We start from the raw sequence: 18,928 nt of genomic DNA on the forward strand, positions 1-18,928 counted from the left end.
GTGCAGAGAAGAAAAAGACAACGGAAGAATAACTTGAGGGGATACGAGCATAATCATTTTAATTTTCAGCTTTATTGCTAGTTGCTTTTTTTTTTATTGTTCGTGAGTAACAAAAACAAATTACATAAAATAGTTTAAATGTCCGCTGAGCTTTCTGAGAAGCAGCAACAACTGCCTGACATTGATTTGTGAAGTTGGTGGGATAAGGAGAGGTGGGCAGGTAGTGATGTAACACTTCTTCTTATCAGTGCTCACAAGCTGCTGATGTCTGAATCTCCTCTCTTGACCTGTTGGTCTCAAATCATTCACAGTCACCTGTGTTTTTAACTGTTCTTAATCACTTTTTAAGCTCAAACTGTGTGGGTTTAGCATTATGTTTTTTACTTTAGCATGTTGTTTTCTTCATCTCTTTTTGTAATAGAATGATGTTCAGGTGTTGTATTGTTGTTGTCTTATACTTGTCATAGTCTGAGAACTGATTTAGAAATACACTGAAACTGGGGCACCAGTTATGTCATGCGCCCAATGTGTGGAGGCTGTGGTCCTCGTGGCAGCGGCCTTGGGTTTGGGTCCATCCTCTGCCCTTTGCTTTGAATCAGTTATATCAGAACCAGTTAGCTTGCCCGCTTCCATCAGCGCTACAACTGTTGATTCGCAATTTGCTTGGCAAACCAAGGGTGTGCAAAATGGCCATGTAGGGGTACATACCGCAGGCCACACCTATCCATTCACACTCGTTCAAACACTAATGGGAGTGGTCGCTATGTAAAGGGGCCAACAGAAGTGACCAAGTGCCTTGCCCAAGGAAACATCGGACATGTGGCTGCAGGCGCTGGGGATCAAAAGGGGTTGATGGGCGACCGACTCTACTAACTGAGCCACAGTCGCCCATGTGTTGTGCTGTAGGGCTTCTAGTTTTTTGTCACTTATGTTGTGTTTTTTATGCTATCTGTGCAAGGCAAATTATCCTAGGGGCAATAAAGGATTCATTCATTCATTCATTCATTTATTCAACTGGACATGTCATTACTTTCCATCTCGACATCATACCCATCACAGTCCGCATCGAATTTAGAGTGCATTATGAGATCACATGTGGTGTTCCTCAGGAAAGTAAATTACACTTTGCTTATTGATCTCCTCAGTGCTGTTTGTTTTTATCTGCAGCAGTTCTTCATCTCACTAACAATGAGAAAGCTTTAGTGGGCGTTAAGTTGCATACCACGTCATGTTCTTGTACAAGCTTGTACCAGTCAGCATTTAACAACTGTGAGTCATAATCTGATGACAGTTGTTGGCTTGTTTGATCACAGTCCATCACAGCTGATCTAAGAGTTCTCACACGGTCCTGATAAAGCAGATGAGCTGACTTTGTGTGTGTTTGTGTGTCTGTGTGTGTGATTAATAACACCTACATAAAGTGTGTTTTTTCAACTTTGATTTTGGTTATTAAAAATGTCCAGGCTCTTAAGATGAATGAAGGAGTGTATCACTTTCATCAATGACTGCCATTAGCCTTTGAATTAAACAAGTCGATGTCTCACGATGGATCGTCCAGCTAATTAGGTTCAGAGATTAAACAGAATGGCCTGAAGATATCATATTATAGTCCAGACCTTTTCATACTTTCTACATTTGGCTTGACAACAAAATGATGTGTGAATGTCTAATCTTTAACGCAGACTGAAAGGTGGGTTTCTTAAAGGCAGGAATCTCAGCAGCTTTATTTAACCAGGTTTGTCCAATTGAGATTTAGAACCCCATTTCCAAGGGAGACCTGGCCAAGAAGGTCAGCAGCAAAAACACAAAGCTACAGACAGAGACACAAAGAGAGACTAAGTACAATTTACACTCATATTTCCAGAGAACCATCTCTGAGTCAAATCTGGGAGTGTGGCGTTCAAGCAGTCGAGCTAAAAACATTGACATCCAATAGAATCTGCTTCCAGGTCTTTCATTCTAGATTTAAAAACATTTAAGGACACCAGCTCCTTAAGTTTCAAGTCATTCCGCAACAGATTCCAGGCTGAGGGTGCAGAATACCCAAAAGCCATTTTCCCAATTTCTGTTTGAGCGTTTGGGACAGAGAGCATAAAGAGGTCCTGAGAATACAAGGAATGCTGTCCAGTTTCTGTTGTGATTTAAAAACATAGGTAGTGTGGGAGCAGACTGAAAATTGCCTTATATATAAAGGTGCACTAGTGTATGAGCCTACGGGTCTCTAGAGCAGGCCATCCTACCCAAGAGTACAACTCACATTGGTGAGTCAGAGCAAGAGTTGTAGAATAATCCTTTCAAACCCGTGCAGATGCAGCTTGCTGTGGTCAGTCATTGTAATGGAACTCTAAATGTCTTACATAATGCAGATGAAGCAAACAGCTTGCGTGTCTTAAAGTAGGCCTCATTACATTATGAGCATGAACTAACTCGTCCTAATCTAAAATGTTCAGCAGCAGTCTGACTCATATCTTATAAACAAACAGACTCTAACTACTTGAGTTAGCGTGTGACTTTGCAGTAACAGCCGATCTCTTTTCTTGTTTTGTTTTGTTTTCCCATGGTGCATTTTAATATAGGCAGTGTTGTACTGATAAATAGAAGAAAAGTGCTTTTGGAGGATAGAGAAGAGATATGGGTCGAAACTTCCAGCGGGATCAGGGATTCTCCCTTTTGATCCGCAAGCTCATTAATTAATCATAAACAACATCAAGAACAAGAACAACAATTACAAGCCACCGACTCAGAGTCTCCTCTGTTTCGGAGAGGAGAGGCAGAAATAACTCTGAGAATATGAACCCATATCCCTGTACAATGCTTGTTGTCTTTGCTGTGTAAGGCAAGTGAATGTGACTCTTGAAAAGCCAAAATACTGCATAATGTATAATGTTCCCCTCAGAACAATGCAGGTGGATCTGCTTTGAAGTGTTCACACATGCTTAGAATACAAAATCATAATTCTTAAACTGCCAGTAAGAAAGTCTACATCTAGATTGGGAGGTTATTCCTCCTAATTATTACAAAATCATACTGCAGTAATGATTTTAGTGCGTCAGATAGTTTGCTGGTATAATTGGACAAATAGCTAAAGACATTCGGCGCCATAGACTTATCACAAAAGTTGACATGTATAATCCTGCTTTGTTAGTTGAGCATGTGTATGTTTATTTTAAGTCATAAATCTCATCTATACTGTTTTGAAGTATTGCTCTCCATGTGGAAATGGCATCTGTGTTGCTACTGCGGCAAAGAAAATAAGGTTTGAAAGTTTGTTTAAAGCACGTCTGATACAAAGGTGTTTTTATGGCCAGCCTTGTAAGCTGTTTACCACTCAAACTGGTTTGTGATATTGGAGACAGTGGGGCATTATCATCACATAGAAGTAAACACTGCACCTCCTCTCTGGTCAAAACCCCCCTGAAATGACAAGTGGCTGCCACATTTTGGCAGCTGTTGCTAGCCAGCTAATTAAACCAAACGCTATACATCCAAGAGGTGAGATTGAGAATGATGCCTCAGGCTGTCTCATTAATGTCTCTGTCATGTCTCCATGTCATATAATTAAAGCTTTTGTCTCCACAACTGTCAATGCCCCCCCTGAAATGGTAGCTGTAGCTGGCAAAGTTTTATAGCCGTAGGTAGCTAGCTAATTAAGCTAACATTCCTAGAGTTGCTAAGAACAATGCCTCTGTCTCTTTCTTTTTCTCAGCTTTTTATGAATCGAGATTTTTATTAAAGTGACCACAGTATTTAACGGTAAATGATAAAATATTAACATATTAAATCAATATCATCAGAATTTGTTTTACTGTTACTGTTATTTCATTTTAACTTACCATATGTAGTTGTGGCAGTTTATTATATGTTTCTTTTATCTTATTGCAGAAAAATACCTGAAAACTAATGTGTAACAATCAAACAAACTTAAAAACAGATATTCTACTTTAGCTGACATCATGATAAAATTTCTGACCAGCACTTTTCCCAGTGGGGAAAATATTGCATATTGTGATTTGTAAAACATGGATTGGGGTTTTTTTCCTCCTTTTTGTTTTTTTACATAATCCCTCATATGATAACATCAAGTCATTTGTTTGTGAAAGCCAATTTTCCATAGAAGTAAAACTCATGCTACTACTGGTGGTAGTAATCTGGTAATGCTGACATGCTAATGATGGTAGCAGTTGTTAAAGCTGATAAAAACTGGTGGTTAAATAAGGCAGTACAGATTCAAGCCCAAAAAAGTGAGGCAATACTTGCTCTGCGGTTCGGTTGCCTGTGATTTAATTTTTTTTTTCTCACACTGTCAGTGTATATTAACATTTAGCCCTGCTGAAGAAGTTGCCTACTTCTGAATGTAAACCTAATCTCAATCTATCCAAATACTTTTGGCATCCGTACAGTGGGAGAACATGCACTAAGAGGGTTTTAGTTCTCACTGCGTTCATCCTGTCGTGATGAAAACACACCCACATTAAAGCTGATGGACTGTACTTAAACTTTGGCAGCACTCTGGCCTTTCAAAGTAGTAACTCTATCCAAGTGCTCATGGAGCTCTCTGTGTAATTCAGCAGTGATACAGATTGTGGGGCGGCTGGGGCTCAGTTGGTGAAGTAGGTCATCCCTCAACCAGAAGGTCGGGGATTTGATTCCCAGTTCCTGCAGCCACATATCTAATGTGTCCTTGGGCAAGACACTTAACCCCAAGTTGCTCCTGCTGCTTTGTCTGCGCCCTGTGAATGTGTATGAATGGGATTAATCAATTCTGATGGTCACTTTTCATAGCAGTCAGCATCAGCGTGTGAATGTGTAGGTGTGACCGGCTGTGTAAAAGTGCTTTGAGTATTCAGAAGACTAGAAAAGCGCTATACAAGATCAAGTCCATGCCATGGCCCAGATTAAGCCTTTTTTCTATAAACTTCCAGTTCTGGCTTTTCTATCGGACCATCTGGCGCTCTCATGTGCTCACACTTCTTTACTCTCATCTGTCTCTCTCTGTCTCTTTTTGTAACTTTTTTTCCCACCTCAGCTCGGAGTGGACAGCGCAGCTTGTCATGTCTATATTGGTACTTTCTCACCCTCTTTTTCTTCGCGTTTTCCGTCTCTCAGCCATGTCTTTTCCTGTTTGTGGAGCAGCTGAGCTGGAGTGAGTCAGATACAAGGATAGAGACACAAGCTGCATTTATATTTACAAAGTAACCCAGTATTGGACATATTCCTTATAAGGTCTTAATCAGTTTAAGATGTTTAAATGAACAGTTTGATACCCTGAGACTCGGTCTCCTCTCTACTATAAATTAAAGAAGATGCAAGGAATTTTTTTTTTTTTCTTTCATGTACTGCCGCCCCCCCCCATGTTGGGAAGTTATGCAGTCCCAACATGAACACCAAGACCACCTGCCATTAGGTTTCATGTAACATTACAGTGCATGATGGTATGAAGATGTGAACATGGAAACTTAAAGAAATGCCTGGGCTTAACTTGAAAGGAGACAAGCATATACATTTTAGTACTAGAAACTGGAGATGAGTTGTAGAATAACATGCAAGATTGAACAAACCATTAAGAGTACTTAAATAAATAGGGGTCAGTAATTCTAAATTTGTGTGGCCATTCATGGGTGTGGTATGGTATGTTGGGATGATGTTTTTTGGATGTAATTTTTTTTTGCTGTTTCTTTGGTCTGTTAGATTTAAAATCTAAAATTGTGCTGAAACAACTGACACAAGGTATGTTTTTTTACAGCACCTGTGAGAAATGTGTTTAGCTGGTAATAAAATAGACTAAAGTTGATGCTTCTATCAATGATGCCTTCAGGCTTTAAAGACACACACACTTGAATATCATCAGCATAACAATTGGTACGACTGAGTTGATACTGTAAAATATATAGTACCCAAGACAGATCCTTGAGGAACACCACAGGAATAAGCAGAAGTCTCCAACATTTAGGGACCAAGTGGCACAGAGACTCTGTTTTTAAGACATACGGTAGAACAAGTCCAGGGCGCATCCAGGGACACCCCCCCACTGCCAGAGCAATCAGGATGCTGTTCAGGTTAACAAGGCCACTGTACTGTGCGTGACCTCAGCTCTGTTGTCAGCTGTCGCCTGTTATGTCATTTTGTCTCGCTCTGCCCTTGTCCTTTTCTTGCCCCTTCTCTGTCTGAACATGGACTTGTTTTTATATTCTGTCCCTCTTTCTCCCTCCCCCTTTCATTGTACATGCCTTGTTTAATTAATGTTTTCAGGTTTTGGGTTGGCTCCACCCCAGCTGCTTTTTCTCTCTATATCTCCCTTTCTCTGTTTTGGGGAGTTCCTCTAAGCCATGACTTTCTTAGCTATTTTTTATTCAGGCCAGCTCAGCTTGGTGCAGCTCAGATCAGATCATACACAGCGGCAGAGGAGTGGAAGCAGCACAGAGAGATTCAGTAAAGATGGGAGAGGATCACAGAGGAGGCGGTTAAGGCGTTGTGTGAAGGAAGGGATTGTGTGCATCTGCATGTGCACTTTTAAACAGTGTATCAGAAAGTGTTTATGTGAGAAGGCGTGTGGTCAGCATCACTTGGGTGACAGTTAGCTGTGATGACTACAGCAGTACGGACAGTTGCGTCATACTAAAGCAGCCCCTCAGGCCAAACACAACGTCTGAAAGCTAACAACAATTTGCATCACTTGCTCTGCTTTTGTCCCATTTTCAGGCATAAAGGTAACATTAAATAAAAAAACCTTCAATACATAAGGTATATACACTCTAAAGGTGTGACAAATTACATAATATTGCTATTGTCCAGTTTACATTACTGTGTCTGTGAAACTTTGTCCTGACCCCTTTTCTGATAAAGATCAAGATTTAGATAAAACTAAATTATGGCCCCCTCTTCATTGCATGACCATGTCTCACTGAAATAAATCATATTTTAGAATATGCTGAAATTTGTTTTTACAAAATAAAAAGTCAACCAAACCAAAAGAGGGGGCAAGTATACTCTCATTCTGTGACATAAACTGACGATTTCCACATTCAGATGATCAATTCGGTGATACTATTGTTTTCAAAGTAACATCCTCTCAGCAAAATTCAGCTCTGTTATAATGTGGCTTTGGCTAATTAAAGGGACCCTGTGGAGTTTCCTCTTAAATAAATAGTTATTTTTTACGTATAACGAGTTTCCTGCTGAAATGCATTGTTTGTATTCTTGAGGCTTTAAAACACATTTTCTTATTTTCTTTCTCATTAAAATAATTGCTAACTTATTTTTTTAAATATAATTTAAAACTACATTGTTTTACTTCCATGTTTTTTTTTCTCCTTCTCCTTTTGTTGTTCAGTGGAATAGAATTTGAAGTACCCACAGCATTGTGTATTACATTGTGTAATTATGTGTAGTTGTGAATTAGAAACAAAGACAAACGTGGTCCCTTTGTGCTATTTGAAATCTTAGGGTTCTTTTTTTTAAACCCTACCATTCATGCAGTCTCCTTACTCATGATTTACAGTACGTTGTTGACAATGAAATAGGAGTTATACGGATTATTGAGCATCTAACTAGTTAGCACGATCTATGCAAAAACCAGCATTTTATTACTGTGATCAGTTCTTAAAGGTATACTCTCTATTTTACAAATGGGGGAGTATGAGGTAGTTGCTGAAGTCTGTTTGCCACAGGAGATGCGGGGAAGTGAGGTCCCTTTAAGGAGAAACCGGCTGGTGTGCCTGGACAGAAGCTAAGATTTACAGCTATGCAGACGGCGACTTTTGCTACATGAAACTTAGCAAATTAAAATAAAATTTCAGAAGCCGAGCGACTGCTAGTTGACTTCTTCTCGCAGGACTACAAAAAGAACAGTTATAAGGATTTGTAGATATTAACGTCTAAGCTCCCCAGACCAAACCTTTCAAAACAGTGTGGTCACTTTATTTCCCCCCGTCTGTGATCCTAATACGGCTTTTAGAGGTTCCTTCTCTGAGTCACTCTACCACAAGCTTTAACCTTGAGCAGAAATAACAGCCTCCCAGGCTTTTTACTTTGCTGACTTGTTGAGCTGTCAGGTGTATCGTGATGTTTTTATTGTTTAACTCTGAAAGCATTTCAGCTTGAAACTTCAAACACTTAAAGGAAATTGTAAGTGAGTCCATCACTTCTCTGTAGACTTGTTCCTGTTAAGGTTGTATATGTCAAGAGAAAAGACTCAGGGAAAGAGACACACACACACACACACACACACACACACACACACACACACACACACACACACACACACACACTGTGACGTCTTACACAGTCTTCTCTGTACCTGCTTGATTTGTTGTGTTTGCCGTGTTCTTTGATACATTTTATGCAGCTGTTTTTCATCATAGTGATATAAAATGTATTACTCGGACTTGGGATCACAGGGTAACTCATGATATGAAACATAACAGTAAGATACGATACACTGCAATGTGATGTGGAACAAGTTTTTGCAATATGCAACACTTGGCCCACATTTACAGGATTTCCCAATATATTATGTGCTCATTTAAATATTGCATGAATATATACGGACTGAAGAATATGTGATTCCTCTCAAACGGCCGAGTGCAGGATTGAGGCATTTAATCGCTGGGATTTGGTGTCAGTTTCACCTCTCATCACGCTTCATCTTTTTTCACCGCTGTCTGACATCATCCCGCTTTCTTTGTCTTCTTCTTCCCCTTCCTCTCTTTATCCTGCTGTCATCACCTTCTTTTGCACATCAACTTCGGTTCACATGACTCCTCTCATTCATGTCATAAGTGACATGAATGAGAGGAGTCATGAGGTGTCGAAAGCAGACAAATTGGCAGAGAATGTTGAATTTTTAAAACTAAAAATATCGATATTTGGCACCAGTGATTAGAACGTTGTATCACACATGACAGCATGACGATATATTGATCTTTTTTCTCATTTATTTGTTAGCTGATTGAGATTTCTGCAGCCACTTATTCGACCTCATCCTTCCGTTTTTTTTATAGCTTGATATAAGCCTGAGGGGAGCCTCTGTGTGACCTTGACTATAGAAAGGCGTTATAGGGAAGTGGGAATAATGCATCTGAATAATAACGCTCATTGCATGTAAGGTCCCGGCATGAGTAAACGAACACTAAAAATAGGTTGTGCAGCTTAATGACCCTGCGTTAATAACAGCAGAGAAGATGGACCTGCTTGTTTAATCAAATTGGCAACGCTAGCACTTAACCACACAACCACTGCTTAACCATTATGTGTGTAAAATTAAAAACATGTGCATTCACACACACACACACACACACACACACACACACACACACACACACACACACACACACACACACACACACACACACACACACACACACACACACACACACACTGTACTGTACATGCGGACCCACACCCACACGAATGGTGGGAGAATGACAAACTGATTAGCTCCCTCTTACTGAGAATTAATTGGGTTTCTTCACGCCTAAAATTAACTCCCTCTTTCATAATGTCCCATTTAAAAGACGTGGAGGGGGGAAAAAAATAAATAGAGGTGATGAACGGCCGGCGTGTCGAGGACAGTCGCAGCTCCTGGGCACACTTCCTGTTCCATAACTTTGAACATAACAGGAGGTGGCATGTGCCTGTTGGACTTGGCCATCAAATTGACCTTAAAATATGTGTTTGGTTGTCCTTTTCATTGTCAGAAACACAGGCTTCTCTCAGGGTACAGACACGAGCATTAAGATGTCTGTTTTTTTTAGCCTGTTTGTTTTTTTTTACAATGTGAGATAACCGACGGCTGTGTTTTTATTGCTTTGCAGCCATATCTGATCCTGAGATTTCTACAGCTGTTTATGGACATGTAGATATGGACTGAGCACTCTGAAAAAAATCTGTTTATCCCGTTGAAATACAATGCAGTAGAGCAGGAGATAAACAGAGCCCTTGTAGTTTGATGCTTTTTGGTTCTCCTGCTCTCAGCTGAAACAGTTTGCCTTCAATATACTCCTGAAGGTGAAATAACACTACCTTGTTTCTATCTCTAAAACTAAAATAATGTGTTTTCAGAATTGAGGAATTGATAACAGCTGAAATCTGCTTCAAGGGATTGAAGGCCTTCCAAAAGTCCCAGATTTGTTGCTGCGTCTTTACTTTATACGAGGGGTGGATTAGCGCCTATAGAGCTACGGTTGTATTTGAGAGTGGAGAGATTTAACAGCCTGCCTGAGGATACACTTATTGTTATTCTCTTCATAACTTCTGAGCTGCAGTTAAACAGTAATATAAAGAAACAAAGGCAGTCGGATATGCAAATAAAGCTGTGCCAGTTTGGGAAAACTTTCTTTCTTTAAAGAAGCTGTTGTGTTCATGAGTAATTGCTTTCGTTTAATATTGCTATTACAGCAACACAGCAGGTTGTTTGTGGGGGAGGGGTTACTGTAGGTAGAGTATTTGTACTTTAGTTGGTTGATGTGTCACACAGGGTTATGTCTTTATGATGTTTTTTAAGGTTTTGCTTGTTGACCAAATAGTACGTTATTTTCTTAAAGGAGCACTATGTAACTCTGACACATAGTGTTTAAAATGGGTACTGCAGTCCAAATTCAACACATTGAAGAGAGCTGTCTCCCCCCGCCCCCTCCTCTCTAGAGTCGATGTTGCTATGTCGCAGAGACGGAAGCTTCAGTAATTAACCAGCTCTGCCTGCGTCTATTTGAAAGGCATCTCCAGTATTTATCTAGTTTTATCACGTTTCTGCTCGTGGAGCTTATTAGAGAAATAGCGTGGGTTTTTAAGTCCGGTAGAATGGGTTATATCTGAACCAGTTGGATTGCCCGCTTCTATCGCTGCAACACCTGTTGCTTTGCCATTTTCCTGGCAAACCGATGGGCGTCCATCTACCGTGTTGGGGTATATAAAGACCATTAAACGTTACGCACAGGAATCTAAACTTAGGAGTAGGACGCCTGCACTTGAACGTCGCATAGTTCCTTATGTCTGATGACATAGTCAGGTAACTCTATGATAGAAATTTAGCAGATATCTTACATATTGAACCTTTAAATGGAACATTCTGTAACAGATTTTTATTTTTTTTGTTAATAAAAAACCAACAGTAACGATGCAGATTCGTTGTTTCCCAAGTTAAACCTCTGCTGCATTGAATCTTTAACATTCATTCATAGTCGTAAATAACAAGGGAGCTACATGTATTTAGAGCAGTGCTGGTATTTCAAAAAAACATACTTGCTACATTTTAGCATCTGGTTTAGCAATGAAGTATTATTTTAGGACTTACAAAGACCTGATTCAGAGCACAGTCTGTTCCTGCTCTAGAGCCCTCATAGCACATTTCATTCTGCCCACATTTAAACTTCATATCTCTCAATCATGCAAAGAAAGAAAATCTTTGTGACAAAAGAGGCCTTTCAAGTGAGTTTGCAGAAGCAGATGCATCTGTAATTTTTGGCTCAGAGAAAGTCTGAAACCAGAGGTGAGGACAGCACATCTACTGTAGCCTTGTTATCTGTATTTTGGCATAGGGTTGCTATGGCAACTTAAAGCTCGAAAGTGCTCAGTACATCTACCTCAGACTGTATTCCAGAACATTTTATACATTTTCAAACATTCATGAAAGGTGTTCTACAGAAGTTAATGGTGTGTCTGCATGGGATTCATGTCAGGCTCGGTCTAGTGAAGATACAATCTGCACACGTAGATTTAAAAAAATATTGCCTTAAAAATGTATTTGCGAATACATATGTTTAAATTTTCAGTTTCTGCAAAAGTTTCTTCTGTCAAGAACCCCTCTGATGTAAAAGAGAGGGAGAAACCTCAGTGTCGTTGTTCTGCACAGGTTCTTTTATTTAGACGATAAAAAGAAGTCTCTGTGTTAATATTCATCCACTGCAGCTAAAGAAAACACTTTCTGGGTAAACACAAAGAGGCATTGTTTTACATGGGAAAGCTTTAGAAAACAACTTCTCAGTGAACAGAAACTGTTTTGATGTTGAGCTTGCAAAGTTTTTTCTTATAGAAAAGCCTACCCCAAATGTTTATTTGTTTTTAAATGAATGATAGATAAGAGACTTGATACCACTTCCATGGCTGGCTGTTATAGAAAGGCCCATAGCATTCGCTACATTTACTATTTTTCTTTTTTTTTTTTGACTTTGAATTTTTTTTTTTTTTTTTTTTCCTTGTTGCCATTTTTTTGGTTCTCATTCTTCCCGAGTTTTTTTTTTTTTTTATTTTTTTCTCACCCTCACAGGCTTTCTTGTTCTTTCCTGTTGTCTTCTTACACTTCACGCTGTATGATTTATCATTTTTGAAATTTATTGAGGTGTACACTCACCGGCCACTTTATAAATATCTAATCAGCCTATCACATGGCAGAAACTCAATCCATTTAGGCATATAGACATGGTGAAAACGATCTTCTGAAGTTCAAACCGAGCACCAGAATGTGGAAAAAAGTTGATTTAAGGGACTTTGAACGTGACATGGTTGTTGATGCCAGACGGGCTTGTCTGAGTGTTTCAGCAACTGCTAATTTTCACACACAACCATCTCAAGGGTTAACAGAGCATTGGCCGAAAATGACTAAATATCCAGTGAGCGGCAGTTCTCTGGACAAAAATGCCTTGTTGATGCCAGAGGTCAGAGGTCAGATAAGAATGGCCAGAATGGTACGAGCTGAAAGAAAGGCAACAGTAACTCAAATAACCCCTCGTTACAACTGAGTTCCCCGTTCACTAATTGATCATCATTTAAACACCACAGCCTACCTGAGTATTGTTGCTGACCATGTCCAACCCTTGATGATCACAGTGTACCCATCTTCTGATGGATACTTCCAGCAGGATAACACATCATGTTACAAAGCTCATATCATATTAAACTGGTTTCTTGAACATGACAGGGAGTTGACTGTACTCAAATGGCCTCCACAGTCACCAGATCTCAACCCAATGGAGCACTTTTGGGATGTGGTGGAACGGGAGATTCATCTGATTGCCGACAAATCTGCAGCAACTGTGTGATACTATGATGTCAATATTGACAAAACATCCCTAAAGAAATGTTCCCAGCACCTTGTTGAATCCATGCCATGAAGAATTAAGGCAGGTCTGAAGGCAAAAGGGGGTCCAACCCGGTGCTAGCAAGGTGTACCTAAAGTAGCCGATGAGTGTATATTTGCCTTCTACTAATTACCTGCTGCTTTAACACATCAGTTCCAAATTCCCAGTGATCTGTCCTTTTGTCCATCCATCCCTCTCTGTGTAGCATAGCTTAGCATTGACGATGAACACACATGCGCATAGAACAACTAAACTGTGTGTGTGTGTGCATGCATGTGTGCGTGGTAAGACCCACACTGCTTATGTGTGCTGGTGCTTGATGTTTTTCACCATAACATTTTCGAAAAAAAAATAATAATCTTGTAGATATTAACTGGTATCATTATGAAAGTTGTCTTGTGTCACATGCAGCCCTAAGTGTTTCAAGTGTTGATAAATCAAGTTTATTATGATCATCATCATCGACGTTGTTTGTTATTACATAAGAAGCCTCTCCTCCTCCTTTATGGCAGTGTGTGGGCTCTTAAATGGGATGTGAAAAGTTAATGCATGAAGGCCGGGCGTTGCAGCAACAGTGATGCAGCAACTCCACTCACCTGTCAGCCCGCTCTCTGCTGAAGCGGCTGTGACAGCAGGTGTCCTCCATACAGCACAGTGTGTGTCACAGCTGTCAGTGTGCTGACAGAGACCTGTCCGTAATGTCCAGCCTGGTTAGGCAGACACACACACATACACACACAGCTTAGCTTGGCCATATTAAGATGAGCCCCCACATTCACAGAAATGTTAATACAACGTCAAGGTTTGTTAAAGCTGATGACAATTGATTAGCAGGCTGGCAGGAGTCCGACTGTTAAAGATATGAACTGGTTTCACCCCTCACTCTGTCTCTTTCTGTCTCTCGCCCCTCTCTCCCTCCATTCCTCCCCTCTCTGTCAGGGGTTTGACTGTTTCTCAGAATCTGTCCAGCTGTCAGAATCCATTTCGTCTCACCTGCGGTGCTCTCCGCCTTTTGTGTGCTTTACCGAAACAGAATCATCCATTTTTAATGTTTACATGCTTTATTTAATGTATTGACTTGATTTTCTATTGTCCATTGTTTACATAACTGTGTTTAACATAATGATTTTCCGCAGCATGATTAATTCAAGTGTGTTCTTTGTCCTGTGTGTGTGTGTGTGTGTGTGTGTGTGTGTGTGTGTGTGTGTGTGTGTGTGTGTGTGTGTGTGTGTGTGTGTGTGTGTGTGTGTGTGTGTGTGTGTGTGTGTGTGTGTGTGTGTGTGTGTGTGTGTGTGTGTGTGTGTGTGTGTGTGTGTGCGTGTGCGTGTGCTGCAGGTGGCCGAGATGCACGGGGAGCTGATAGAGTTTAATGAGCGCCTGTACCGCTCCCTCATGGCCAAAGACCACCTCATTGTCCAGATGAGACAGGAACTCATTGACCTGAGAGGACCGGTGAGTGACTGGACACACACACACACTCATACCAATGTCCCACCGCACATTATTTATCTGCTGTTTCTCTTGATTCCTCCTCTCTGTACCCCTGCCATTCTCTCTGCCCTCCACATAGTGATTTCTTCTCCACTCTCCCCTGCTTGTTTTTCTCTTCGGTCAATTGCTGCAAATAAGAGTTAACAGCAATTTTCTTGACGTTTTGAATCCTCAGATTGCTCTTGTTTTCATTTCTCTTTGATGCTCCCACACTGCAGTTCCCAGAGATAATCTGTCAATCAAACAGTGTGTGCTCACGTCTCTGTACTTTCCTCCTGATGAGGTTTGATTTTTTCGACGCACTGCTCTTTGAGTGTCTGCCGAACCACGGCGACTCGCTTCCAATGCAAACTACCTATTTGTTCTGTTAGAGAGGCGAGTTCAAGCTGACTCCTTTTTTTTACCCCCAGCACTTTCAAAGTTGTCCTCTACAATAACAACAAACGGGAACAGAATGCCAACATCTGGTCATGCTCAGGAGAGCTTGAAGCCTTTGGACACACAACAACAAACACACATACACATTGTCCACAGTGTGAGTTGATGCGGCAGCAGAGATGGGAGCCTCAGGCTGAAGATAGGACCTCTTATCCCCAAGCTTCAGCCTTGCTCTGCTGGACCATTCACTGTGTGTGTGTGTGTGTGTGTGTGTGTGTGTGTGTGTGTGTGTGTGTGTGTGTGTGTGTGTGTGTGTGTGTGTGTGTGTGTGTGTGTGTGTGTGTGTGTGTGTGTGTGTGTGTGTGTGTGTGTGTGTGTGTGTGTGTGTGTGTGTGTGTGTGTGTGTGTGTGTGTGTCCATCTCTTGCTCCTTACTGCATGCTGCCAGTATTCAAGACCTGCTACCGCCTCTATTACCCATTCATTGTCCCTTTCTCTCTTACTTTCACTCATCTGTTTTAAAATAGTGTGTGTGTGTGTGTGTGTGTGTGTGTGTGTGTGTTTGCATGTGTTTGTGTGTGTAACTCTTGGAGAGTCTGATCAAAGCCTGGATGTGGGAGACCCGGTGGGCTGTGGTGACAGTGTTTCAGCCCAGGTTTCAATGGTCTCTGTGGGAGAGCTGAGAGGCTGACATGACAGAGATGGAGGGAAATTAATAATCAAATGCACTAATTTTTTCACACACATACTGCAGCATCCACAAGTCCAACATCTGGGCCTGGTCATATGATTACCCAAGGGAACTAGGAAGCATTAAAAGGCTTGATGAACTCCCACACACACAGAGGTACAAAGGCTGTAAGGTTTGGAGAAAGACCGCCAACTGAGGGTATTCATAAACAATAACATCATCACACAAATGTGAGTCAACAGTCTGCTGTTACTGCAGGCATTTCCAACCAGTTTAGGCCAACTCACCACAAAGTCCTGTCAAAGTAACTCAAGTAGGCCTACTCTTAGATTAACACCACCAGTCATGTTCCAAAAATCTTCATTTTACATGAAGTTTTTCATACTATAATAACACATTTTCACTTTCTTTGGTTTCGGGGAGAAAGGGAAAGATTGCAAATTTACTTCTGCCTTTTCTGATTTAGAATTCAAACTGTGAATGAAAAGCTTTTAGATACTGTTACAACAAAGACATTAAGCTATCTGATTAATCTGTTTTACGCCATACTTTTAGCTAGCTAACTACTTTTCCTTTTTAAGCCTGTTTAATGATGACATTTAACTTAATATTTCAGTTGTTAATCTACTCCAAATTCAGCTGGTCACTAGTTATCCAGGAGACTGTTTATGACTGAAACATTTTAATCCCTATACTATTTAGCTAGCTAGCTTAGTCAATGATTGATTCATCACATTTTGGTTGATTCAACAACTGACTTTAAGGCTAACTAGTCAACTATTAGCTACTTTCAGTAAATAACTATTTCAACCCAATAATTTTTAAGCCATTTAGTGAACTGTTAGCTACTTTCAGCTAACATTTTAAACTCCTTCATTTCTAAGCTAACTGGTCAACTGTATAGCCTATTCATTTCTTTTAGCATTAATAACTACTGCTGTATATTTTCTGGCTAATTATTTGATATCCTTTTAAGCTAACAACTCAATTTTTAACATTGGCTTTACATTTCCACTAAAATAACTAATTTTCAACAGTTTATCCATCAGTATTTCAACAATTTATTTTCTGTCTCACTATTTGAAGCGTCTATAAGTTCTCACTTGTTGTCTGTTATTTTATGACTTTTAGCTTACTTTTAAAGCTATTTGTTACTTTTGGCATTTTGAAATGTTACATTTTCTTTTGTTTCTATTTCTGCCACTAATCCATTATCATTATTTATAGCTAACTACTTGATTATTCTAAATCACACCTGTTGTTCAGATGTTCCTGATTCAAGTTGAGGGGAAGTGTGTTGAGTTTTTTTATCACATCATTTATTTTCCTGTAGCGCACACTGGTGATATTTGATATTAAAAATGTGTTCTCAAATAACCTGAGCCATTCAATATGTTTTCTACGTTCCCCATGGCATTTGAGACGTATTTGCAATTATAAATATTTGTTTAAGTATGGTGAGTAATGAATGTCTTTATGTTTATTACTTGCTTCTTATCAGTCTCCCCTCCTCTCTTATTTCCCAGGTTGCAGGTGATTTAAGCCAGACGTCAGATGACCCCAGCCTTTCAGACTTTGAGACGTGAGAATATTTCTCCTTTACTTCTCCACATGTTCCCGATTTTTAAATTAATTCAGTCGTACCTCGATGGTCTCTCTTGTTTTGTATCTTGCAAGAGCTACATAATCATCCATGCAAATGTGTCTCAGCACAATCCTTTCAAAGTCATTATTTTTCGCGTCTACCTGTGAATAAAGCATAATCCCTGTTTGATTTCACACATCCATTCAGATCATAACCAAATTAGATTTGGAGGTGTTTTACCATAGTAAGCTGTAATCTGCTCTAGCTGTACCAGCAAAGTGCTGACTCACTGTTGATGTTCCTGCTGCCAGAAATAATGATTATAATGATGAAGCTGATGATGATGATGACGGCAGTAAGGATGGTTTGTTGTGTGTCACACAGGGCTCATCGTGCTCTCATCAACGTGTGGATCCCCTCTGTGTTCCTGCAGGGCAGAGCTGCCAACGCCTACCACGTCTATCAGGTATTTTCAGCCTCTTTTTTCATCTGTCTTTCTGTACAATGTCCACTGTTCATCTGGACAACCAAGAGGTGCAAATACGAACATGAAATGGAAAATCCTATACCGAAGACGAAGAAGCTGATTAAAACAAAGGCAGGGTGGTTGTGGGAGTTTTTTGTGATCAATTCGTTTGAGCTAAATTAAATAAAAGAGCGATGGAGTTACAAGTTCATTAAGTCAAGCTGCAAGGAACAAATGAGCAATCACTTAAGTAATTATACATTGAACCAAGATTGCATGAATAGCTCATCATCAATGTTCATTAGCAATTGTTGCACTCAGGCCTTTTACTACTCACCTCTGCTCAAGAAGCTTCTTTTCTGGCTTATTTATTTAAGGACACCCCTTGTTCGTTCTAACCATGCTAGAGTTGTGGCAATGGAGTGCTATGATTGCACACACCCCAAAGCTGACTGATGCATTGACTTGAGATTTGTTGTAGATGTCAGTTTGTCACCAGTGAGTTTGTTTAAAATGTCTCTGGTGCCACCAGGAAAGCAAACATGTATTTTACCTTGTGAAATATCTCAACTTAAACAAGTTTGTTTTTTGCAATTGTTATATGTACTCTCATGATACTCACATGAAAGATCTGGTGCGTCTTAATACCTTTGATTGTATTCTCTCAGTTCCACCATCATGTTGACATAGCCTGTGTGGGTTTAAGTACATTGTCTCGTAGTACATCAGATTGATTGCTAAGACATTTAATGCAGTTTTATTTCCCCCTATACATAGAGTTCATCATAATATCTTTGTTTATTATATGTTGTGACATCACTAGTTCACATTATTTTATCCAATAGTTGGGTTGTTTCCATACACAGCAAACCTGATACAATTCCAATCAACATCTTATGTCTTATTTGCTAATTGACAGACATTAGCATGTTTGCAATCTGGATTGCATTTTTATATGTCAAAAGTTAGCATGCTGGCTTTTGCATTTAGCTAAAAGAGACTGCTGTGCCTAGCTATAACTTCATAAACTTCAGTTAGCTTAGCTGTAGACTTTAAAGGTCACATGTTATGCAAATTACTCTTTACCATGTTTTTCTAAACACTAATTTGTTTCTATAGTCCGTCTATAAACCACCCAATTATGAGTCAAGATTTTCCCTTCATGACATCACAAAGGGCAGTGACCCCTCCCCCAGGTGAGTGACACTCCCACAGCTAGGTGTTTGTTCTGCCCTCTGAGTCTGC

At 40.0% G+C, this 18,928-nt stretch overlaps 1 protein-coding gene across 2 annotated transcripts in view; it reads left to right on the forward strand.

Annotated features, from left to right (window-relative positions):
- The window catches only part of snx29 (sorting nexin 29), a 165,257-nt gene that overhangs the window by 90,225 nt on the left and 56,104 nt on the right, over positions 1 to 18,928 (forward strand). For both annotated transcript variants that reach the window (XM_020642566.3, XM_020642567.3), the window contains exons 16-18: positions 14,409 to 14,525; positions 17,159 to 17,214; positions 17,602 to 17,683. In XM_020642566.3, the coding sequence (XP_020498222.1) occupies positions 14,409 to 14,525; positions 17,159 to 17,214; positions 17,602 to 17,683 (255 nt within the window). The remainder of the gene's footprint in view (positions 1 to 14,408; positions 14,526 to 17,158; positions 17,215 to 17,601; positions 17,684 to 18,928) is intronic.

Source organism: Labrus bergylta, chromosome 21 (assembly GCF_963930695.1).
Source record: "Labrus bergylta chromosome 21, fLabBer1.1, whole genome shotgun sequence".
Classification (NCBI taxonomy): Eukaryota; Metazoa; Chordata; class Actinopteri; order Labriformes; family Labridae; genus Labrus; species Labrus bergylta.